The 25,714-nt window shown below is 39.8% G+C and overlaps 1 protein-coding gene across 3 annotated transcripts in view; it reads left to right on the forward strand.

Moving 5' to 3' along the window:
• dnah6 (dynein, axonemal, heavy chain 6) overlaps positions 1–25,714 on the forward strand; it is a 67,212-nt gene that overhangs the window by 28,008 nt on the left and 13,490 nt on the right. For all 3 annotated transcript variants that reach the window (XM_086034276.1, XM_086034275.1, XM_086034277.1), the window contains 26 exons: positions 479–622; positions 841–998; positions 1,381–1,512; positions 1,600–1,771; positions 3,854–4,000; positions 4,123–4,196; positions 4,610–4,764; positions 5,123–5,354; positions 5,427–5,579; positions 9,404–9,544; positions 12,940–13,182; positions 13,308–13,475; positions 13,572–13,807; positions 14,634–14,778; positions 14,994–15,110; positions 15,648–15,771; positions 16,403–16,599; positions 19,182–19,385; positions 19,637–19,762; positions 20,567–20,731; positions 20,969–21,036; positions 21,171–21,351; positions 21,812–21,991; positions 22,111–22,344; positions 25,000–25,135; positions 25,237–25,409. In XM_086034276.1, the coding sequence (XP_085890402.1) occupies positions 479–622; positions 841–998; positions 1,381–1,512; positions 1,600–1,771; positions 3,854–4,000; positions 4,123–4,196; positions 4,610–4,764; positions 5,123–5,354; positions 5,427–5,579; positions 9,404–9,544; positions 12,940–13,182; positions 13,308–13,475; positions 13,572–13,807; positions 14,634–14,778; positions 14,994–15,110; positions 15,648–15,771; positions 16,403–16,599; positions 19,182–19,385; positions 19,637–19,762; positions 20,567–20,731; positions 20,969–21,036; positions 21,171–21,351; positions 21,812–21,991; positions 22,111–22,344; positions 25,000–25,135; positions 25,237–25,409 (4,205 nt within the window). The remainder of the gene's footprint in view (positions 1–478; positions 623–840; positions 999–1,380; positions 1,513–1,599; positions 1,772–3,853; positions 4,001–4,122; positions 4,197–4,609; positions 4,765–5,122; positions 5,355–5,426; positions 5,580–9,403; positions 9,545–12,939; positions 13,183–13,307; positions 13,476–13,571; positions 13,808–14,633; positions 14,779–14,993; positions 15,111–15,647; positions 15,772–16,402; positions 16,600–19,181; positions 19,386–19,636; positions 19,763–20,566; positions 20,732–20,968; positions 21,037–21,170; positions 21,352–21,811; positions 21,992–22,110; positions 22,345–24,999; positions 25,136–25,236; positions 25,410–25,714) is intronic.

Here is a 25,714-nt window from a genome sequence, read left to right on the forward strand (position 1 = left end):
TCAACAGGGTTATGACAGAAAATCTCAAAATAAATGATTTTTTTTTTTAACTAATTTACGGAATGACTTATGGTAACATTGCACAATCATGATAGCGGAGCGATGTGGTTTTAGTCAGGACTAGGGATAAAAATGGGTCAAGGGTAAAAAAGTGAAGAGTATATAGGGTAGGACCCCTCTAGGGTCTCTGGTATACCTCCATAAAAATATGATTTTCTTATCGGATCTCCACGATTCACATAGTCACCTATTTTGTTTCAAAACTGCAAAACTCGCATAAAGGTGAGTGACTTTCATGCCTGATTGGGACTCTTAAGCGCAGATGTGCGCCAGTTATGTACTGTTGCAAGTTTGGACAATATGGCACATTCGGAACAAGTTGGTTTTAAATTGAATTTCAAATGAAACGAAAAAGCCTTGAATTTAATTTTCCCTAAGCCATAGGAACCCTAAACAAGGTTGTGTCTTTTTCAGTCAGTGATAGCTCGAGGCCTTCTCAACAGTATCCAGGAAAGTTGTGGCTACATTCCTATCTATATCAACTTCTCTGCTCAGACATCTTCTGCCCGCACACAAGAAATCATTGAGTCTAAGCTGGAGAAAAAGAGGAAGAACATGCTTGGTAAAAAGGACGGCCCCCTAATTCCCACACCACACTGTGATAAATTAAAAAAGAACATAACATTTTTTTATGACCACATAGTATGGTCTGTATGTCTATTCGCACAATCATTTGTTTATTTTCACTGCTGTAGCTGTACTACATCAAAACAGTTATGTTCCTTTTCACTGGTTTCATTGACCAAGTATCCTAATCCTGTTCCCTCTCACTCTGCGTAGGTGCACCCAAGGATAAGAGGGTAGTGGTGTTTGTGGACGATCTTAATATGCCCAAATTGGACAGTTATGGCTCTCAGCCCCCTATTGAACTTCTACGTCAGTTCCAGGACTTCTCTGGATTTTATGACAGGGAGCTTTTCTTCTGGAAGGAGATACAGGTAAAACTATTGTGCAAATAACATATAACTTAATATATAACTTTATAGAAATGATTGTGCCTGTAGGCATGTGCTAAATAATCAGCATTTTTAAAAAGAGTTTAAACCATATTGTATACATGACAAAAGGGTATCTTATCATTAATTTTAAAAAAGTTGCAAATAATTCATCAATCTTCGTAACTTCAAAACTTATATGCATACAAAATATCAATTGATAATGTGGCACTAACTAGAAGCTTGAGAATTGAAGAACCCCACCCTGTAAGAGGTCATGTTTCTATTCAACACAATTCCATACATTAATAATCAATTACTATTGCATATGAAACAATCCAGAGCCTTCTTCCCTGCCTTAGCTCTTCCTCACTCTCTTCTCCAGGACATGACTATCGCTGCCGCCTGTGCCCCACCAGGAGGAGGACGCAACCCTGTGACTCCGCGCTTCATTCGCCACTTCAGCATGCTTTGTCTGCCCACACCCTCAGAGCAAAGCCTAAAACAGATAATCATTGTCAGGATACACATCACATAAATATACTCATAAGGCATACTGTATGTACTGTACTGCATATCTGTTTTTTCTTCAACTTTCCTCCAGGCGATCTTGTCTGGTTTCCTCAAAGAGTTCCCGCAACCCGTGAAGGACTGCGCAAAACAGATTGTGGATTCAGCTGTGGAGATTTACAACCGCTTAAGTGTGGATCTGCTTCCCACTCCAGCCAAGTCTCACTATGTCTTCAATCTTAGGGACCTCTCCAAGTGTGTCCAGGGTGAGCATTGAGTATGCATACATACAGAGGTGGGCATTCCGCAGACTGACGGACCGGTCCGCCAGTCGTCACTGACGGATGCCCGTTTTGCTGATGATTGACGAATGACAGAGTAGGTTTTCATCCGTCAGTGTAATCGCGCCCTCACTGGCGGACACCCGTATTTCTGACTTTTTTTTTTTTTTTTGAGGGACTGACTGACGGACTATCGGACTTATGAGGGATTGTATGACGGTCTGACAGAGTGACGATTTCACTTCAGTTCGTCACAAAAAATGACAGACTGATGAGTGACGAACAGGTACCCTGGCCGCAGACGGATGACGAATGCTTAACCTCACAAAGGTAGCGGGCTTGCTGGAGCCTATCCCAGCTGTCTTCGAGCGGTAGGCAGAGTATACCCCGAATCGGTTTCCAGCCAATTGCAGGGCACACAGAGACAAATATTTGCACTCACAATCACACCTAGGGTGTATGTTTTTAGAATGTGGGAGCTACAAAACTTCTGTTGACAACACAGAGTGTGCAATAAGCCTAGACTTTTTTGTTTTTAGATGAAAATAATGACTGTACTACCAGCTTGAAAACGCAGATCTTTCTGACCCTTTCCTCCATGGCTGTTTATGAACACGCCACTAGTCCTTAAGTGGAAAACAATGATGTCACTCCCTCAGACAATATTCAGTGAATTTGAACACTCTCACAATGCCTTTCACTATGTGCAAGATATAAATACCAAAGGCTAGGTTCACACCGCAGGCAACTTCCCATATCGGATTTTTTTTGCCCATATGCGACCTGTATCTGATTTTTTCCTTTTTTTTTTTTTTTTATGACAGTCCGAACGCCTCAATTCCGAATTTTTCAAATGCGACCTGGGCCATTTAGCAAAGTAACTTCACGCATTATTTGAAAGGTAGCAGTCTGTCTATGTGACTAATTAAAGCACCGCGTTACATCGGCAGTTACTTTAAATTCACACTTTATGGAGTAATGCACTAAGTTGTAATGCGTTACTGGCATCACTGGTTACCACGGTTTCAGGCTGCTAGCACCTCTAATGTCAAGCAATGACCAAAATTCTCTTAACTAGTCATTTTATTTACAGCTGTTTTTTTTTTTACTGTATTCTTTAAATTATTTAGAATCAGGGGTGTCAAACTCAGTTCTGTTACGGGCCACATTGTAGTTATGGTTTCCCTTTGGAGGACCATTCTGACTCTGAACCCATATACCACAAATGTATGATTGCCTTATCACATACACAATACATTGATGGATAACTAATTTCAAAATTATAAGACAGTTTAATGGTGTGTGATTGACTGCTTTTTTTTAAAGGATGGTTGGTAACACAGAAATGCCTACAGTATCTCAATGTTATGCAAAGTGAAGACAATTAGCAATTTTTCATATATTATCAAGAAATTTGACGTCGGCACATGGGTTCCCTTGGTGGGTCACATAAAATGAGATGGCGAGCCGGGTCTGGCCCCCGGGCCTTGAGTTTGTCACCTGTGCCTTGAGATGAAATTCCCTCAGAGTCAAGTGCAGTGCCTTGTATTGAGATATTGGGATTTTCTTTTGGGGGGTTGGCTGGAATGGATTTCCTGGCATTGATGACAATTTAAGATTCATCACTTCAAATTCATTGTGATGCAGGAAATGAACACAGTCCCATGATTATTCCATATATTGCCTCTCCCTCCTCTAGTGCACTGATGCTGACTTACAAGGAGAAACATTAAACAAGCAGGACAGCAGAGGACAAAGGCTTCAACTTTTGCAAATTATTTAAGATGTTTGAGTAGATGACCTCCGCTGTCTGTTGACTGAGAAATTTCAGGTGAAAAACAAACAAACCAAAAAATAACGGTAAATAATAATAATGATAACGATATAAATTGCAAGGGCAATCAGAGTTTCGGCTTCATATTGAAAGTCTTTGGTGAAGCCAAGTGATCTTACTATCCTCGGATGTACGTATGGTTGGTGATTTTGCTTATATTCTCAACTTGTGCACAGAGTACGAACATTCCTACGCATTTATTAGTAAATGAGGGTCATTGTCTTTATTTCAAGGTATGCTGCAATGTGAACCCAGTCAAGTGAGAGATAAGACTCAGATCTTTCGTCTTTTCTGCCATGAATGTCAGCGGGTTTTCCATGATCGACTCATCAATGGCCAAGATAAAGAGTATTTCAACACCATCGTCTGTGAGACAGCCAGTAAGAACAGTCACACAACACAAATTGTCATTTGAAAAAAGCACATATCAAGATTTGGATCCTTGTTATTCTCATACTTGTTGCAGAGTACTCCACCTTTGACTCATGTCTCTTTTGTTCAGGCAAATATTTTGGTATTAACTTGGATCCTTCATACTTTGTGAATGAGCCCATCATATTTGGGGACTTCATCAAGGTATGATACTTCCCACACACTCCCAACATTCAGATTCAGTCTGTTTCAGAGGGCGTTTATTCACTCGATCAGTTCAGTTTTTGAAAAGAATTTCCATGAGAAAACTTTCACGTTGAACAGCTAATGTTTTAAATATTTATTCATTTTTTTAATAATTAAGTTTTAAATACAAATTAAAATAATTCAATGTAGAGCAAACTTTAGAAAAGAAGATAGAAAATAAATCTAGAGAAAAAAACTTAAAATTATAATCATAAAATTACCAACTGGGAAATCAGATGATTCCGAGTCACCTCTCCTGTCTTGCTCCGTTTTTGATAACATTTCTGCTAACATTTCAGACCCACCATTTAAGTACCATGTATTCATATGAGACAAAAGTGAAACTAAAACTAAACATGTTATTCCTTTAGGTGGGTGCAGAAAAGGAAGAACGTCAGTATGAAGACCTTACAGACCTTGATAAGATCCAAACTGTTCTTCTGGATTATTTGTGTGACTACAACATGACTTACTCCAAGGAGAGCAAGCTGGTTTTCTTCCAGGATGCCATTGAGCATGTTTCGAGGTAATTGTGAGCAAGCACTTCACTAACACTGATCTTGTTTTCTTGTTTGGGTCTGCTATCTCTCTCTCTCTCTCTCTCTCTCTCTCTGTCTCTCTCTCTCTCTCTCTCTCTCTCTCTCTCTCTCTCTCTCTCTCTCTCAAATACATTCACTTGGTATTCAAACAAAGCTACCCCATTGTTGTCCAAACGTGTTTTTGTCTACCTTTCAGTGCAAAAGTTCTCTTACCTCTGGTGCATTTTACTAGAAAGCCATTGACCGCTTTACTTGAAATCCAATCACCGAAACACTTAAATTTGAAACCATAAAGACCGCCGCTGTCCTGTCATGAAAATGATTTTTGCCGATCGCACTTTGTAGGATTGCTCGCATGGTTCGCCTGGAGCGAGGCAACGGCCTGCTGGTGGGAGTGGGGGGCACAGGCAAGCAGTCACTCACTCGATTAGCGTCCCACATTTGTGAATACCAATGCTTTGAGATTGAGCTGAGTCGAGGCTATAACTACGAAAGCTTCCACGAAGACTTGAGGAGGCTCTACAAGATGGCCGGGGTGGAAAGGAAGGATACTGTATTCCTCTTTACAGATACTCAGGTATGACTAAAATGAAAAAGCAAGAACCTATACACATCCTGAGCAGTGTGTCTCTTAACCTGCATGTTTAAGATTGTTGTGGAGGAGTTTTTGGAGGATGTCAACAATATGTTGAACTCTGGTGAAGTGCCCAACCTCTTTGAAAAAGATGAGCTGGAACATGTGCTAGCTGCAACCCGCCCAAAAGCCAAAGAAGCTGGAATCAGTGAGGAGAACAGAGATGAGGTAATCATGCACATATAGCATCACATAAATATCTCTACCATTCAGTAAGGAGGGATGCAATTTTTATACAAGCAATTCACTATATTTACATACAGTTGATTTCACATTCGCTGGGAAGGTGATTTTTAGCAAATTACTTTCTAGTTGAAATGAACTCTTGCACATAATGTACAGTAGTTCGTTAGCCTGTAATGAAGGACAGCATAATTATTTTTAGAGGCACCTTGGATGTCCCTATACCAGGGATCTCAAACCCCGGTCCTCGTTGGCCGCTTTCCTGCATGTTTTTGAGGTTTCCTTCTGCAACATCACCTGATTCAAATGATCGGGATCATTATCAGGCCCCTGCAAAGCTCGTTGATTAGCTGATCATATCATGATCATGCCAAACTAAGGCAATCTGGGTCACCGTGGCAATTATAGGGACAGTATTCTCGCTATATTCTTCAAGCGTATGCTTTTTTCACCTTGTTGTTTGAAGCAAAATCACACATTTGGACTTTTCAAAACTGGTGCCCGACGACAAGTAGCACCTTCTTTCTCTATCCAGAGATATATCAAAATGTCATTGCCGTTTCACGACAGGAAGACTTTAGCTCTAGGTACACACTGCTTTGTAAACAAAAAATGCATTCAGTCACATTATGGACATTATGATGACGACCTGCTTTGGAGCTGGGTTAGCGCTCAAGTGTTAAGACAAACAGGTGTTTGCAGGGTTTTGCTGAACCAGCATTGGCACCAGCTCAGTGTTGAATGGGACATGCATGCACATACAGGTTTAGTTTTCATTTCACAAAACAAGACCTTTTTTTAATTTGCTCTTCTGAGTAAAGTTAAGTATGTTTTTTTTTTTCCAAGAGAAAGAACTTTGAAACGCTGGCCAAACATTTGTTTTTAAATGGGCGCTCTGACTAAGAGTAGTCCGGTGATTCCCAAACAGAGTGCTGTGGTACATTAATGTGCCGTGAAAAATCATTAAGGCCTTTTCACACCACACTTAGCAATGTGTAGTGCACAGTCGACAAACCCATTCGTTGGATATTTGCTGTGAGAGCGCAAGGACGGAACGCCATGTCACGTCGCACCGCAACGTTCAAGGTGGGCATTTGCCACGACATGCCCTCAAGTTGAAAAAGTTCAACTCAAGACAGTGTCTAGGTGACATCAGAAGGTGCCTGACATAGGAGAAGTGTTCGTGGAATGATTTGAGGGTGTTAACAGCAATAAACCAACCAGTGGGAAAAGCATCTCTGTTAGTTCCTGATAGGCTGCTGCGCTCCCAGGAGAAACTGTCTATTTCATTAGACTGGCACCAGTGTACTCGGCGTAAAAACGTGCGTAACTTCATTTTTGTGCCAGTGCAAGTCTCATCTAGCGAGTTTGGGGCTGATATGCTGGCAATAAACTCATGTTCATATCCAGGGGTGGAACGACGAGTATTCAAGTAATTTGGGTACCTCGAATTAAAAAATTTAAGAAAATGCTTAAAAAAGAAGTCAACGCAAACCTTTTTTTTTTTTTTCAAGAATATGTTCTATGCAAGACCACTAGTTGAAACAAGGCATTCTGATAAATATTGCATTTGTGGAATAAGTGTTAATCTACTCGTTTTTAGCCATCTCTGTGGGTGGCCATTTTGTGTTCTGTCGACTGAAAATGACATCACAACTGCTCACAACGACCAATCACTGCTCAGATTCAGAAAACATGTCAGACGTGATTGGTCGTTGTGAGCAGTTGTGATGTCATTTTCAGTCGACAGAACACAAAATGGCCGCCCCCAGAGATGGCTAAAAACGAGTGCATTTTGCTGCTTAACTTATATTCCACAAACGCAAAATTAATCAGAATGCCATGTTTCAACTAGTGGGCCTGCTCGAAACATATTCTTGAAAAAAATATGCTTGGGTTGACTTCTCCTTTAAGGATTTTTTTATGCCTCTGCTAAACATTTATTTGGTTTGCACCACCAGAAAGGCAAGTCAAGCCAGCCGAGGCAACACTTCGCTGTAACACACTGCCAACGCACTGTGGAGGCCAACTTCAAATAAATCCTTCCAAATAATGCATGACTATCAATCCAGCAGCCTTTGTTTGCTTTTAGCTTGAAGTTGGCAGCACCTTCCTGTAATCATTGTTGCAGTTGACTTTTTCTCCGCGACTGCTAGTGGCTCGCAACGAGTGCTGTTGAACTGCTTTTCAAAGGCTGAATCTGCATGCTTACCTTTGATGCTGACAGCATCACAAAAGTTGAAGTTGCTACCAATCCATTTTAAACGCACCAGGTTTACTCAAATGTGCCGTTTTAGCAGGCAAAAGTGCTACTGAGATTATGAAGTCACTGTGTCCCATAGCCCAAACTCTCATCTACTCATGTTTCTAGTCAAGAAAATACATTTTGCTGCTATGCAGATTTTAATTTTAAAAAACAGTGTTGATATGTTGCTGGTATTCAGTTTAAATTTAAGAAAATATGTTGATTATCTAAAACAAGAAAACTATTTGGTTGTTTATTACAGGGTGACCCCTAATAAAATGGGCCCCAAAAGAAGATTTGGATTTGGAAATTTGAAATGGATTTCTGAAGAACAAAAGACTAATGACTATAATATTTTAATGTGATGTTATAAACACGATAAACTAGTTATACCTCAAGTTGCATTTGATTCCGTAAAAAGTTTTAGAAATGATGAAAGTTGGTGCACGTTTTTTTTTTTTTTTTTTTTTTTTTGGGTCACCCTGTTTTAGGTGAAATGTCCTATTTACTCTTCTGTATTCATAATTGGTCTTTAACCAAACAATAATATACTTTATCCAAATACTTAATTATTCCATACATTTGTAAGTAGAACGCTCGAATAATAAAATATTCGATAGCTGCAGCTTAGTCAAATCCATATTTGTTTTTTCCTGTTTTATTCCTGGTCAATTCCTGGCAATGTGAGTATGTGGAGTGGCACTTCAAGTTGCTTTTGGTTTATACGTGTCTCTCTTTAATGCCAATCTCGCCTATGACTTAAGCATATGCTTTTTTAAATTTATTTATTTTTTAATAACTTCTGCCTCATGTGCAGGCAGGGTCTTAGCCGCCGTTAGCAACCGTGCAACAGCAGCCTTTCATTTGAAACATTCTTAGTGCGTCCTGCTCCTTTACTTGTGGAAGCCACTCAACTATAATGGAGTCTGTTCTCTTCATGATTATATATTTTTTTAAATCCCACATTCCAGTCAAATCAGTTTCATACAGGTCATAAAAGAATAAAATAAAGAAAATAGAGACTGCAATACAACAGGTTAAGTCATGGTTTCCTGTGAGTAAATCGCTTTGTGTTAAAACAAAGGGGCCCACATTTCACACTTAGTTAATTGTGTTTTTAAACTTGAGACGAGATCATCATTATTTCAGTGTTGATAATTTCCCCCCCCATTTTTATTTAGTGGTGCACCGTGAGATTTTTCTAAAGTAAAATGGGTGCCTTACTCAGTTAACATAGTTACTCATTGGCTTCAATATTGTAAATAAAATGACTTGTTTTAATGGGGGAAAAAGTAGGATATTGTAATATGAAAGGTATATGGGGCCATAAAAATAGCATTTTAAACTTTATTTAAACGGATATAAAAAATATGAGTTGTTGTTGAGGTGAAAAACAACAACGGGCTATTATTGTTCTTCATTTCGTGTCGAGTTAACAGCTTTGGAACACATTACAATTTAATTACATCAGGTTAGACAGATGATTGAACAGGTGATTTGATACCATATCTGAAACTGTAACTATGTGGCTTTTTCAAACATGTTGTATGTTTGTGATTTTCAGGTGTTTCAGTATTTTATCTCTCGTGTACGGGAGAAGCTCCACATTGTGCTGTGTATGAGTCCAGTTGGTGATGCCTTCAGGTCCCGCTGTCGCATGTTTCCCTCGCTGGTCAACTGCTGCACCATTGACTGGTTTGTGGAGGTATGCTCAAGTCACTCTGCCATATATATATATATATATATATATATATATATATATATATATATATATATATATATATATATATATATATATATATATATATATATACATATTAGGGGTGTCGATTTAGCGCGTAATTTTCGAAGTTAATCCGACCACCTTTTGCCGCCGTCAATTTTTTGGATCGCGTGATTAAGGTTTCCATAGAAACCAGTGTCTGCATTGATAAAGGCTGCTGGTCACCATTATCTATACATGTTTCTTGAAAAAAAAAAAAAGCTTTAGAGTAGAGGAGGCGTTACATCTGCTTCAAAATATTGACGATGAGGATGAATTGCTCGGCAGACACGTGCGCGTGTTCCATCATTCCGGTTCACCCGGAACAGTTCAGATTTTAGAAGGTCGGTGCTAAGTTTCGATTCCTAGTTAGCCGCGCGGAAGAGCTACGAACAAAGTACGACCGATTAAAAAAAAAAAAAAAATGTGTGCACGCATGGTGCGCAGCTTCGGGCTCCTGCCGGCGAAGCTGCATAGCAATAGCACGTTAGCTCGGCTCCATTCGCGCTCAGCTCCTCGGCCCGCTTCGTCCCGGTCGGCAAGCGTGGGCAGCGGCGGCGGCCAATTCCCACAGATCTCCACAGCTGCGCGGCACCACGGTGGCAGCAGTCACCCTTCACGGGGTCGGTCATCCTGCCCGGGCCGGCTCATTCGGCCGACGCCTAGCCATAGAATGACGCGATGCGGCTCATGACCCAAAGTCAGAATCGGCTAAGTACGTCTAATTGCAACATTGAACCAACAAGTTCAACACACAAATGCACATATCGAGCTAATATTTAGCTTACATCATACGTAGCTGCAGCATATACATAAATACTGTACATACAGATACATCCTAAGGTTGCATGGACTGCTTAGATTAACTGCTTTCCTTGTTTGCCCTTAAAATGCAGCGTTGTGTTTGTCATTATATTTTCTCTCTAAAGCAAGACAAGATTAGCCAATCAATTGGTGTTCAGTAGCATGCTTTCAGTAACAGCTGAAAGTGTATGTGTGTGTGTTTGAAAAGGGCTGAGGGGCTGTTTGCGTGAGTTGAATCGAATGCTTGTTTTTTCAATTGAAGAGAAAGTCAACCCAAACATTTTTTTTTCTCAAGAATATGTTCTATGCAGGCCCCCTAGTTCAAACAAGGCATTCTGATTATTAATATTGTTTTTGTGGAACATGAGTTAAGTCGTAAAATACATCCATTTTTTACCATCTCAGGGGTCGGCCATTTTATTACTTCTGTCGACTGAAAATGACATCACTGACATCACATGTGCTTTACACTGTACCTCATCTATCTACTGATGACGGAGCATCAGAAGCAACTGGGGGTTCAGTATCTTGCTCAAGGATACTTCGACATGGTCACAATGGCCGGGGATCGATCCCACAACCTCCGGGTTGGGAAACGACCACTCTACCACTGAGCCATGCCGCCCATCAAAGTGCGGGGCGGCATGCTGGTCGACTGGTTAGCACGTCCGCCTCACAGTTCAGAGGTCGTGGGTTCCACCCCCCCGTGCCTGTGTGGGTTTTCTCCGGGTACTCCGGTTTCCTCCCACATTCCAAAAACATGCATTGTAAGTTGATTGGACACTCTAAAATTGCCCCTAGGTGTGATTGTGAGTGTGGATGTTTATTTGTCTCTGTGTGCCCTGCGATTGGCTGGCAACCAATTCAGGGTGTACCCTGCCTACTGCCCGATGACAGCTGGGATAGGCGCCAGCACGCCCGCGACCCTTGTGAGGATAAGCGGTATAGATATTAGATGGATGAATGGATGATCAAAGTGCACGGAGACTCTTTTCCCGCTTTTGTCGTCCTTTTTCATTCATAAATATGGCAACAGTGCGGGACAATAACTCTGAATTATTGTAGAAATAAAATAATTGAACACATTATTATCACCATCTCCATATTTTTTCCAAACAGTACCCCTGGCCGCAGCACAGCTATGAGTGTGGGTTTGTGTGTTTCTTTTTTGGGGAGGAGTGACACGGACATTGAACTGCTTCCAACACTGGGCAGTGGTTCTCTGTGTGCCATGGGAGGAATCATTCACAATAGTTGCGACTTCCTCCGGCCAATTTAACATAATCTGCCCATGGAGGGCTGCTTGTATTTCCGTAGCTGACGTACTTTGCGTGCTTTGACCACCTGAGCAAGCAAATCAATCTCCTCCTTGCTGAAGTTAGGGTTTCTTCCATCTTCCGCCGCATGTCTTGAATTTCTATTCGAGTCAGGTGTGCCACATTTAAAGGGATGGGAAGAAACCGCTTGACTGATTAGACCACGGACTTATGAATGAATGGGCCATCAATAGGCCCCAAAGGGCTGAAGCCAGAGGGCAGCCATCTTATGTTGTCACTGACAACTTCTGTTATTTTTTTTTTTTTTTTCAGAAAACACTTTTATAAATGAGTGGTTTAGGCTAGGATCCCTGTAATGAGTAATGAGAGCCTCTCAAAGAATCAACTTCACTGTTTGCATCAACCATTCAGGGTATATTACCTAAATAACGGTAATTGTTTACATTTTGCAGCAGTTTTTTTCCTGATGAGCTTTACTTTCATTTCATTATTGATACTGTAGACGGGCTAAGCAATTGGCGATGTAAGATGGCCGCCGGTGGCTTAACTCTTCCTGACGATGAGTAAGCGACATTGTTTGTCCATTCATATACAAGTCCATGGATTGGACACGGTTCGAGTCGGCTCTGTTGACGCCAAATGGTGCAGACAGCGGTTGTCTAACTGTGTCAAGCTGCATCGGTCTATGAAATTGCCAGAACTTCGTCTGGTTCTGCCCCTTGCACATTTATACGGCACCGTGCGCCAGACTTGCGCTTGGGACGAAAATAGGGCCCAAAATGTTTCTGGAGACTTCAGACTTCAATTTTGCTGCTGCTATCCTGTCTTACATTACAAGATTCATGAGCCCGCCCCAGAAGAAGCCGTGCAAGCCCAACCCATGACATTATCTCCGTTGGGTTTCACAGATTATCCTGGTTTGGTGTCAAAAGAGTAGAACATTTTTATCCCCCAACTTTTGCTTTGCCATAAGAGGTTAGACCTCTATTTGGAAATGTAACCTGCAGATGCAAAACCCGAATCTGCTGTCGTCTAAGTTGTGCGCCATATCCAGAAGGTCAATCCATGGAAATAAAAGCTGAAATATTTATAATGTAAAACGCTACTGTTTTCTATATATAAAATATATAATCAATACATAAAATAAATGAATTGGCCTCATTGTTCCAATACTTTTAGAAGGGGGATGGTCTGTAAACAGATGATGAATTGTGCCGTTCCCTCACCTGTTATCCATCTATTTTGTTTTTTTTTCAGTGGCCCCGTGAGGCCCTGCTCTCTGTCTCTCAGGCATTTTTCCAGAATGTGGACTTTGGTACGGAGGAACTCAAGCAGAGCTTCTCAGATTTGTGTGTGGAGACGCACATGAGCGTCTCTGTCATGGCTGAAAGATTCTACTCAGAGCTGAGACGTCGATATTATACCACGCCCACCTCCTACTTAGAACTTATCAACCTGTACCTGTCCATGCTAGACAACAAGAGGCAGCAGCTAGTGCTTGTAAGCCTAAGCCCAAAAATAAATGCAAAAATGTGTGTAGAAAATAGTGATTATTTGTCAGTCAAAGAGTTACTTTAATATAATACCAGTACAGTGAATTATCACACTGTCATGTCCATACATAGGCAAGGGATCGTGTGAAGAGTGGTCTGACTAAGCTCCTGGAGACCAATGAGCTTGTGGCCACAATGAAAGTGGAACTTTCTGCTCTGGAGCCACTTCTCAAACAGAAAAGCATTGATGTTGATGCTTTAATGGAAAAATTGTCTGTAGACCAAGAGAGTGCTGATGAGGTATTTTACTCTTTTATTATTAAGGTGCCATACAATCTATAAATTGCTGTAATAAATCCCAGGTTATTTGATGCACGCATCTTTTGAACCTTACAGACACGTAGGGTTGTGAAAGAAGAAGAGGCGATAGCAAAGGTCAAGGCTGAAGATACTCAGGCAATAGCTGATGATACCCAAAGAGACCTGAATGAGGCTCTGCCTGCCCTGGAGGGTGCGAACCAGGCTCTTAATTCTCTGGACAAGGCTGACATATCTGAGCTCAAAGTGTTCACCAAACCTCCTGACATGGTCATGACTGTCATGGAGGCTGTCTGCATCCTGCTCAACTGCAAGTCTGTATGATTTTCTCTCTCTTAAAAACAAGCACTAAACTCCAGTAAAAATATAATGACAAGAGAACCTAAACCAACCTTTTTTTTATAGAGTGACAAATGAAATGAAAAAACGATGAGACCCCTTTTTGTAAATTTTACAGTCAGTTTTTTTCTGTTGTAACAGTTTAGAAGGCCTTTTTTATAAAATATTGGAGAATCTGTTGGAATTTTTTGTCTGAAACATTAAGTACTAGGGCAGTGATCACTTAGGCCTGGCTCACCATCTTTGTACGAGTTCATCCCAAAGTTGTAAGCTTGAGTTCAGGGTTCTGTGCAAATTCTTCCATACCAAATTACAAAATCCAAGTGGGCCTTTATGAACCTTATTTTGTGCACTGGGGCACAATTAAACTGAAACAGAAAAGGGCCTGCTCCAAACCATTGGAAGCATGCAAATGAAGAATTAAGATTCAGGGGAAAGTAAGGGGTCTTCTAGTCCAATTCTAATTCATGAAGAAATGTCTGGATTGTTTTTTTATATTTCATATAATATTTAAGAAAAATTATTATAAGAATAAATGACAGTGTATAAACCTTTCAATACATATACATGAATTTGTGTATTTTTAGTTAGTATTCTAAATTTGCAGGAATATTTGCTGTAATCGAATGACCATTTAGATCATGTATGCTGTTTTTGTTTTTAATCCAAAGTGACAATAACGTCGCAATCATGAATATACAGTAGTACAAACGACAGGCCACTTCAATGTATTTGTCATAAAGTAACGTTAATTTGACCAGTATGTTTTGAATTGCATTTTGATTTTTTTTCCTCAAATAGACCGGATTGGCCCAATGCCAAAAAGTTGCTGGGTGATTCCAATTTCACCCGATTTCTGACTGACTACGATAAGGACAATATTAAGCCTCAAGTCCTGGCAAAGTTGCAGAAATACATTAACAACCCAGACTTCATACCCGAGAAGGTCTGTTTACATTTTAATTCAAAAACGATTTTGGGATTGTTTTGAGTGGGAGCTACTGGCTTTGATAAAATTTGCACTACACAGTGTCACAGATGGACTGAGGTTCTTTGATGGCTTCTAGGTTATATACGTGGCACTAAAATGTACAGTACGTTTACAAGTTTAGAGGGATTTCATCAGTCATTTATGCATGTATCTTTTTGTTGGACCTCAAGGTGGAGAAGGTCTCCAAAGCGTGCAAATCCATGTGTATGTGGGTTAGGGCTATGGACATATACTCCAGAATCCTCAAAGAAGTTGGTCCAAAGAGAGAAGCATTTGCCAAGGCACAGGTCAGTAATTTAGTATACAGTACAGACATGCCCAATCATAATGGAACAGTTTGCAATCAGTGACTACGTTCACATGCAGTCAAAAACCCTTTCAAAGTATTTACGTTCCGCTTTTCCTGAATACGCTCATATTCCGGTTTTAAAAAACATGAATAAGCCCCCTGGGTTACGACTTTTGTAACGTGACTATTTTGAAATATAAACATGTATCAAAATAGCTCAATTGAAAGAAACATTGGTTTGTGTTCTACACATGCTCTATCGGTAAAGAATCTTGGCCTTTTGAGTACAGGAACTACTTGTATGCACGGCGTCCACAGAATTAGATACGTTTAATGATCTAACATTTGACCCCGCACGGCTTATGTCTGATCACGCATGTAAACGGATTCTTTCGAATGTTTCAAAAATCTGAATTTTACCGAATAACCCGAATATTGATGGCATGTAACGTAGTCACTTAAAATAGTTTAGTTTCAACGTCCCTCACAGTCCACTGTTTCTTTATACTCCTTTATACCTACACATCCAATATAGGCAGAGCTGGAACTCACAATGGCAACACTGAGGGAAAAGCAACTACTGCTCCAGAGTGTGGAAGACAAGATCAGAGTTCTACAGGAATCTTATGACAGCAGTCTTAATGAAAAGCAGGAATTGGGTGATTGTCATGTCCTTTTTACCTGTTCCAAAGTAAAAGTCTTAAAGAGAAAGTCAACCCAAACGTTTTCTGGACAATAATTATTGTACAGTTCTATGGGCCTCCACTACTCTTAACACGGCATTCTGATTAATATTGAGTTTGTGGAATATGAGATAAGCAGCAAAATCCACCCATTGTTAGCCATATCAGGGGGCAGCCATTTTGCCACTTTCTGTCGACTAAAAATGACATCACAGTTGCTCAGGGCTCAGGTAACGAATAATCACAGATCACAGCTCATTTGTTTTATGAAGCTGAGCCGCGATTGGTCATTGCCTGAGCCCCGAGCAACTGTGATCTCATTCTCAGTTGACAGGATGCGGCAAAATGGCCCGCACCTTGAGATGGACAAACGTATGGATTTTACTGCTAAACTCATATTCCACAAACGCAGTATTAATCAGAATGCTGTGTTTAAGACTAGTGGGGCTGCATAGAACATATTAATATAAAGCAAATGTTTCCCTTTAAATATTAGCTATGCATTCATTCTTGAATGTACTGTATACCGAGAAGCAATTTTCCCTTGCCGTCTATTTGTTCAGAGCAAATTTCTCTCATTTTCTATGACACCTTTCTTTTTGCACAGTTAACACTATGGCAGTGACACAGGCTCGGTTGACCAGAGCAGGGAAGCTAACATCGGCATTAGGAGATGAGCAAGTGCGCTGGGAGCAAAGTGTTGCGACATTTGATCAACAGATCATTGATGTTGTAGGCAATGTCTTCATCGCTGCTGCTTGTGTGGCCTACTACGGAGCATTCACCTCTCACTATAGGAAACTGGTAGGAAGAATCTCCTGCTTCAGAGCATGTCAGAATGTTGTAACTTGCAATATGGGCAGCTGTGAAAACAAACACCACAGTTGCAGTTTTACACAATACACACTGTGCACATACTTACTTATGTATGTCTGTATGTTTGCACAGTACGTATGTTTGTATATGCGGAGGTGGGTAATTTTAATTTACAAAATTTTGCCGATACGTCATTCAACATTGGTCAAGGCCCGACGCCCCCTCCCCCAAAACAACCCGCCCATCCCAAAAAAACACATCATAGTCCAAAAGATGAAAAATCCATCCATCCATCCATTATCAGAGCCGCTTCTCCCCACGAGGGCCGCGGGATGAAAAATCCAATTTGATTAAAATGATAAATGGAGTGCACTATCTGTGTATCAACATCATACGGTGCTTACCCAAAGAGCTTTACACACAATTACACTCACATACATTTCACATACACTTATTTGCCAACCTTTTGAACTGTAAAAGTATAGTCAGTGAAAACACGCTGGTGGCTGCATTCAACTGTTTTAACTCCTAAAACACACCCAAAAAGTTTGAATATAAAGTTTAAAATGGCTTACATTAGCTAGACTACCGCTGTGCATTGTGGCCAAGGTTAAAATTTAATCCAAGTATCTTGTACTCCTACTCCTGTCTATAAATGCTCATCGTCATCTGCTTCTTCACCTTCTTATTCTTCTTCTTCTTCTTCTTGGTACATGGGCGGATTACAGCTATTTAGTGCATACCACCATCTATTGTATAGGAAGAGGAAAGCATTTCCATATGATGTCAATGGAAGCAATTTTGAGCCGTGCGAACAAACATTTGAGACAGGCGGGGTGTGTTTCTGTCAGTAGTCAGCAAAACGGGCGTCCATCAGTTACGGACTGAGAGGTCCGTCTGTACTTGATCCGGTTAGTTACGATTACATTAACCCATCTACATCAGTGCTTAGTCTGTCTTTTTTTTTTTTTTTTTTTTAAGTTTCCCGTCAATTGTCAGCAAAACGGGCGTCCGTCAGTGACGGACTACGGAATGATCTCCTCTGTGTATATGTTATGTATGTATGCACTGGATGTACAAACCCCAATTCCAGTAACGTTGGGACATTCTGTGTCGCATAAATAAAAAGAGAATACAATGATTTCCAAATACTTTTCAACTTATATTAAAGTGAAAACACTGCAAAGTTAAGATATTCAACATTTAAACTGATTAACTTGACTGTTTTTTTGCAAATATTAAATAAATATAGGTTGAAAAGGATTTGCAAATTATTGTATTCTGTTTTACATTTTGCGTAATGTTGCAACTCTGAGATGCTAGCGCAGTCTAGGCTATACCACACCCAGTGTGGGGTGAACGCATTACAAAAATAACGTGTTACAGTACTATATTACATTAAGGCGGTAACAGTCAATCATTACCTGTCTATCTGTCTGTCCGTCCGTCCGTCCGTCCGTCCATCCATCCATCCATCTGTCCATCCATCTATCATCTATCTATCTATCTATCTATCTATCTATCTATCTATCTATCTATCTATCTATCTATCTATCTATCTATCTATCTATCTATCTATCTATCTATCTATCTATCTATCTATCTATCTATCTATCTATCTGATCTCTTGTTAGACCAATTATCAGTTATACTTCATCTATCTATCAATTATTTGTTACACCAATTATCAATTATACTGTACTTTATTACATAAAAATACATTGTCTTATTGATAATAGGAACACACACTTGCAATATAAATATTTTTTTCGGATGTAAAGTATGTTGATAATTTTATTGATGGTGTACAGTCTGGGATTATTTATATATTGGACCAAATATCATTTCCAGTATTTATATTTAAAAACATATAAATATACATCTTGTTAGTGATATAAATTTAATCAAACGCAATGATCTCCCACCATAGTCGAAACATTTAACATTATACCCTGCACTACAAATTAACCTTACCAATTTAGAGTGTAAATTTTGCATTTTCCTTTTAAAATGTCGAACGCATTAATAAATCAATTAATAAATTAAATTAAATTGGTCCTTCGAGCCGGATCCCTATAAGCCGGAAGGTTTACAGCTGTCGAGTCAAACTCCAGGTAATGTCCGTGGCCACGGCTCTAAGACCCTTTCCAGGACTGGTCTTTGGCTCCACTTCTGGGAACTGAAGGTTGACGGGAAGCCGGAGGAGTGAAGACATCTCTCTGAACTGCTTCCCTAAACTGACAATCACAAACTCTGTTGCTGCGAAAACAACCTGGACAAGGAAGAACGATACAATTTACACAGTATTTGATCTTGATATTAGTTTGGTACCACAGCTTCAAATTACCAACCACAGAAGAAACCTAGGGTAGGTGGACAGAAAAATAAAGGGATTTTTTTTACAATAAATAAAATATGCGATTAACTACGAGCCAACTATGAAAAATGCGATTAACTATGATTAAATATTTTAATCGCTTGACAGCACTACTTGTGATACATAATAAGAAAAGGCTGCTGTCAAATGAAAGTCATGTATTCAAGTTTTCACATGTGCCATTTTTCCTCAGCTTGTTGATGAGTGGATAATACAGTGCCAGAACCTGAATATTCCCATAAGTTCCAGCTTCAGCCTTATCAATATTCTGGGTGACCCATATGTCATTCAAAAATGGAATAATGAAGGTCTGCCCCGGGACACGGTCTCCACAGAGAATGGAATACTGGTGAATGAGGGTCGCCGCTGGCCTCTTATGATTGACCCCCAGGATCAGGTGAACTATCTAATTAAGTGTTCTTAACTTACGGTGTACAGAATAGTTGACTGAATAGTGTCACTTTATTATGAGTCACCCCACAAAAAAAAAACAAATTATGCAAGTTTATACTGCAAATGATTTTAAAATGTCCACTAACACAATGAAGCATGAGGAAATCTCTTTGACTCAAATATTTTCGCAGGTTAGCAAATGATTCCATGTTCAAACAGCCGTTGTTAAAAAATGGCCCATTCTTTCTTCATTAGGCTAACCGATGGATACGCTCAAAGGAGGCCAAGAATGGTCTAAAAGTGATCAAGCTCACTGACCCAAACTTTCTTCATAAGCTAGAAAATGGCATCCGGATGGGCATGCCTGTTCTGCTGGAGGAGGTAAAAACACATTATGTTGAACTTTGCACATTTATGCCAGACTGAAACATCCTTTCTTAATCAAAAATACTGTACATGTTGCTTTAAAATTGCTGTGTTTTATTGATTCCAAAAGCAATTATAGCGGGACAAATTTGATTGAACACATTTACTACAATTCATGCAGAGTAACTAAAAAGCATAAAGTTAGATCCAGAAGTATTTTGGACAATGAAAGAGATGTGTTTTATAACTGGAATAAAATAATCACAATGAGAATGAAAACTTTGTTCAATTTCTATTTTAGAGGTTTAACAAACAGTGAGCTAAACTACCAGTATGTCAAAAGATCTGAAGATGATGACAGCTAAAGTGGATGATATTGGGAACCTTTCTTTGGTGATAACATTAACCAAGGGATACCTGTACTTGTATCAGAAGGATGGAAAAAGAAATGTACAATATGTCCAACATGGTGTGTTATGACATGGCATATATGACAGCTAGTCGAAAAGGTTCACTGGTGTTGACTGAAGATGTGTCTGCTGACAGAAAAATTGAAAAAAAAGAATTAAGGTGTCAAGGCTATACTCTCTCCTCTCAAAACTACTAAAAAAAACCTCTATCATTGTCAAAAATACTTCTGGATCATATTGTACATGTGCAAGGATTAACAAAGCACAACTGTCATCTGCTATCCAGAATACATGTCATATTTTACCTTTAATTCTCATTTTAAAAATGGCCTCTCCAAAGTGGAGTTATAAGCTACACGAACAGTTATACTTGACATGTCTACATTTGTGTTTCCTTCTGTTTATGTAGTTAAAAGAGACCCTGGATCCTGCTCTGGAGCCCGTCTTGCTGAAGCAAACGTTTGTGGCGGGTGGACGCACTTTGATCCGACTTGGAGACTCCGATATTGACTATGACAAAAATTTCCGGTTCTATATGACAACTAAAATGGCAAATCCGCATTACCTACCAGAGGTAGTGACAGCACCTATTGTCACAGTTTGACACATTTTCATGAATTTGAATAGTGTACATGCTGCCTTTCATGGAGCTTGCACAAGTTTGATTCCCACCAAGCCTTCAACGAGAGGGTCACTGTTGATTTTTTTTTAAACAAACAAACAAACAACTACAAAATCATAAAAGGCATATGTGAGCAATGTATCTGACAATGTTGTTGTTGAATTAATGTTTTCTGTTTTTACCTTTCAGGTGTGTATCAAAGTAACAATCATCAACTTCACTGTGACTAAGTCTGGCTTAGAGGACCAACTGCTTGGGTATTGCACGACACACACACAAAAAAGCTTTCCAGCTGGGAATCTCTTTTTTTTATAATAAGAATAAATAGTAGCCAGTGATGCCATCATATTCTCCCAAATTATTTGATCTCCCCGAACCGTTGTCTTCTCAGGGATGTGGTGTGCTTGGAAAGTCCACACCTAGAAGAGCAGAGAAACGACCTGGTTGTGCGCATCAATAATGACCGGATCCAGCTGAAGAACATTGAGGATCGCATTCTGAAGCTTCTCTTCACCTCTGAGGGAAACATACTTGACAATGAGGAGCTTGTTACCACTCTCCAGGAATCAAAGGTAAAATCTCAGTTGGAAAAAATGGTGATTGACTACCTTGGCGTTGAATTTGACATCAACTTCATAGAAAATTTCCAACTTGTATGGTTGCGTTGCTGCATCTTCTTACAACTTAATTTCCCTCCAGTATTATTGAAACAGTGAAGCCAAGTTTCATTTTTTTTTCTGCAGACTGAAAACATTTGGGTTTGAGTTCAAAAGCTACTTTTGCTCACTTATAAATGTGGTCTTTTATCACAAACAATGTTACAAATCTTGTGTTTGAGTTGTATCAAATTCTGAAATTATCTTTTGATGCCAAAACCAAATGTTTGAAATCACAGATATAAAGGAATCAGCCACACTTTTCTAATTTAGAGGGACGCACGGTTGTGTGTGCTTTTCCTGATGTCAGATGTTACTGTTTTATTATTCTGCTCCTTCATCTTATTTTTAATTTGTGTATTCCTACCTTCCTCAGGTGACATCAGCAGCTATAAAACAACGACTGGAGGAGGCAGAGGCCACCGAGCTGATGATCAATAATGCAAGAGAGGGTTACCGATCTGTAGCCACCCGAGGCTCTGTCCTGTTCTTTGTCGTCGCCAGTCTCTCTGAGATTGATCCAATGTACCAGTTCTCACTTAAATACTTTAAGCAAGTGAGAAAGGCTGCTGTTTATTGAAGCAATGAACAAATTCGGATTAGTATTTTGTGAGGAACAACATAAATTTGATATTAAATGTTTGTTGTTTTTTTTCTTTCTCTTGCCAACTGCAGCTCTTCAACTCCACCATTGAGACATCTGAAAAGAGCGACGTGTTGGCAGAGCGTCTCCAGATCCTATTGGACCAGATCTTACTCAACTCCTACATAAATGTTTCCCGGGGCCTGTTCGAGCAGCACAAACTCATCTACAGCTTCATGTTGTGTGTTGAGATCTTGAAGCACCGTGGTGACATCTCGGAGGCGGAGTGGCAGAATTTCATTAGGTCTTCTACAGGCATGGAAAAGGTGGGCTGGGGAATGGCATTACGATTTAAATAACTTGTTGGAAAAACATCCTGCAATTTTGGGGCCTCGGATTAAAATAAAGGTGCTGAAACTGCTGTGTGCCAGTTGGCGACAAGAATGAAATAACGGTATTGCTAGTGAGGAAATAAATTGTATGGTAGTCTGTGCAACCATCTGCATGGATTGCAGTGATAACAACTCATTTCTCACTCTCATGAGTGTTTAATGAGAAAAGATATTTCATCCAATTTGGTTTCCAGATATTCTCATGATGAGAATAAAATAGGAAATTGTGTTGTTGTTTTTCTCAGTCCTCTTAATGACAAAAAAAAAAATCTTCATATCCTCCGATGCTAATACAGGGATGGATTTGATAGTTAAACATTCCATGCCACAAAACATCACTCATCTTCTCGGCCCTTGCTGGTAAATTGGTGAGAAATGCTCAAACTAATACAGAACAATAAAAAGGAGAAAGAATAAAAGTTGTATTATACAATGAAAAATACTAGTTCCCCTAGGTGAAATGCACACATAAGAAAATGAAATGAAATAAAATCTAAGATTTTATACGGTACTGAAGATAGTTTGATGATTTGACTCCCTTATGCTGTTCATGTCCTCTCCTGTTTCAGAGAGATTAACTGACATTTGACACAATTTCTCTGGAGTCCTAAATAAATGTTTTTAGTTCAATTATCTTGTTACATAAGATTAAAACACGGGAGATGGAGATGGTCTGGATATCATGGAGCTCTGCACCAGTGATCTCCCTAATTGCTAAGCATTCATGCAGCTGGAGAACCACACAGCCACCCAGTATATGCTATTAGTACACACTCCCAGTTGCACAACAGTCGAAAACGACTGCCGGCTTCTGAAATACATTTTCTCTCTTCACTTTTCTGAGGTGTAATATTTGTTACTGGGCCTTTCTGTTGACAAGTGCCTGTGTTTTTATTTTGGGATTTTTTTTTCCTCTATCACTGACTCACATTGAGGTGATCCGTTCCTCCTCATGCGGTATAGTGGGAGATGATTTCTCGGATCAGACTTCCAGAAGACTAAAATCATCTCCTGAGACTTTGTTCTGAGGTTCGGTGGAGTTTTCAAAGGAATAATGTACTGAGCACACGCAAGCTTAAGGGGGCCACAGTGCTGATAGTCAAAGTCAAAGAGCGACGTTCCCCAAACATTTCGTTTGTATAAAGTTCCAAATTCAGTTCTACAGTGAGGTATTGTTTAGAATCTTGAACTTTTCTTGGCGAGATTGTGTTGAAAGCTGAATTGTAGTCGATGAAGCATATGCGCATGATGTATATGTTTTGACCTCCAGGTTTTCCAAAGCAGTGTGGAGCAGTATTGCTGGTGCATCCTCTGTTGACTTATTTGTCCCCCTGGAAATCTGGTAACGGTGGCGTGTAGTTTGTGTGACAGTTTTAATTAATTGCATGATCTTGCAGTCCCTCCAATCTTTTACCTGGTTGAGTAAGAGCCTCAGGCCCATCGTCATTAAGGCTTGTGAGGTTGGTTAAGAATCGGTTAAAAATAAAAGTTAAAAGTACAAGCACAGTTTTTGGGAAACACACCCAGGTTTCTGTAGCTTTGGTTGGGTTGATATCCAGCTCGCAGAGTCTGACCTTGTGGGAATTTAGGATGGGTGTAGCATTATCAGATGATAGGAGCGGCATCTGGTCCTTATTGTCTGTCAAACTGGGAATAAAAAAGATTCAGCTCTTTGATGTGATGTCCATGGCACTACTGGATGTGGAGGGGGTGCATACTGCATAGTCCTTGTGTTGTCCAAATTGGCCCTTATTCCCTCACGTTTTTGTGTTGAAGTGATATTCCACATGCTGCCTTTAGCTTTTGTATATTTTATGCCTCTTGTCAGTCCTGTTCAGGCTCCGACGGTGGATAACAACAAATAAATATGTTATGCTAATGAGGAGAGATAGAGAGAACTTGAATTTACATGGAAATTGATTTGCTGTCACAAGTGCCAAGTATTCTGCTATCTGGAGAATTTTTCATGAATCTGATTAAAACTTCAGTTGAGAAAATTCCTTAACAAAAGTTGTCCTATATTTAAAAACATGTCTCGCCAAGGGTCTTAAAATGGATGCACACTTATTTTACAAGACATAGGCTATAGTTCTCACCCAGTAATGTTTTCATATTTCAGAAATCTTCTGCAACAATAAATGCAACAATAAATGCAAAAGCTCTCCTGTTAGTAGCCTCTGCGGCCACTCCTGGAATCCTAGAAGGTTGTGTTTCCAAGGTGATTTGGCCTCCCATTTAACCCAGACCATTATCTACTACGCAGCCAGCGAGTAGACCTAGAGAGAAACTTGTAAAAGGAGCTCTTTTGATGGTCAGGTTTGGACACAATAAAAACTGGCCCGGGAGGATTGCATTTGTGTGCCATTTCATTTTATGCAATGATAACAGGTCTGGGGATACAGGCTGCCTGGTGTCCTGATTGTCATTCTAATAGTGTCCTCCCTTCTGTGTTTCTCACTTTTGTGTGCCATTGTCTTTTACGAACATCCATCAACGTCACTTCGACTGCGAGATTTATGATGAAATTTTTTGTCAGCACGCCAAACACCCACCCACTCCTGTAATCAACCCTGGTCTTATATCTTATAGGAATTTGCTGAGCGGCCAGATGTCCCATGGCTAAGTGATTATTACTGGGAGACATGTTGCGAACTGGACGAGTCAGTGCCCTGCTTCAAGGGCATGTCCAAAGAAATCATTGCAACACACATCCATGTTCAGCTTGGTAAAGTTGCACCCCAGCCTCTGATCAGTAATTTGTTTCTCTTTGTTATGAAAACTTGTAGGGTTCTAGAGTATTAACTAGACCGTGTTACCTTCATTTAGGCCGTTTTGAGACATCTTTTAATCCAGAAAATTGGGAAGGCTATGTGTCACAGTTACCACCTCTTGATTTGTCAGAAGAGGGCAAGCAAAAAACTGGAATCCGAGGCTACTGGAATGAAAGGCTGACTTCTTTTCAAAAGTTGGTCCTTATCAAGAGCTTCATGGAAGAGAAGGTAGGTTAGGATCATCAATATGAAAGTATCATAAAAGTATATTTTATGTAAAGTGTCACCCGAGAGACGCTTTGTGAAGTGCTGTACTCCTATTGAGTAAATCCTGATGCAAGGTTGTTTTTTTTTATAAGCCATCACATCACAAGTCTGGCCCTTCAAATAAAACATAATCAGCGTTTTCAAGGGTACCTACTGTGCATCTTCTGCTACTATAATAAGACTTTAAAAACGTCCAGGAGAAATGTAAACACTATATTCTGTTTGTGGGATCCTTAATGATGCCATAAAATGTAACATCTTTAGAA

This window comes from Filicampus tigris, chromosome 6, assembly GCF_054856515.1.
Source record: "Filicampus tigris isolate MCC_2025a chromosome 6, RoL_Ftig_1.0, whole genome shotgun sequence".
Taxonomy (NCBI): domain Eukaryota; kingdom Metazoa; phylum Chordata; class Actinopteri; order Syngnathiformes; family Syngnathidae; genus Filicampus; species Filicampus tigris.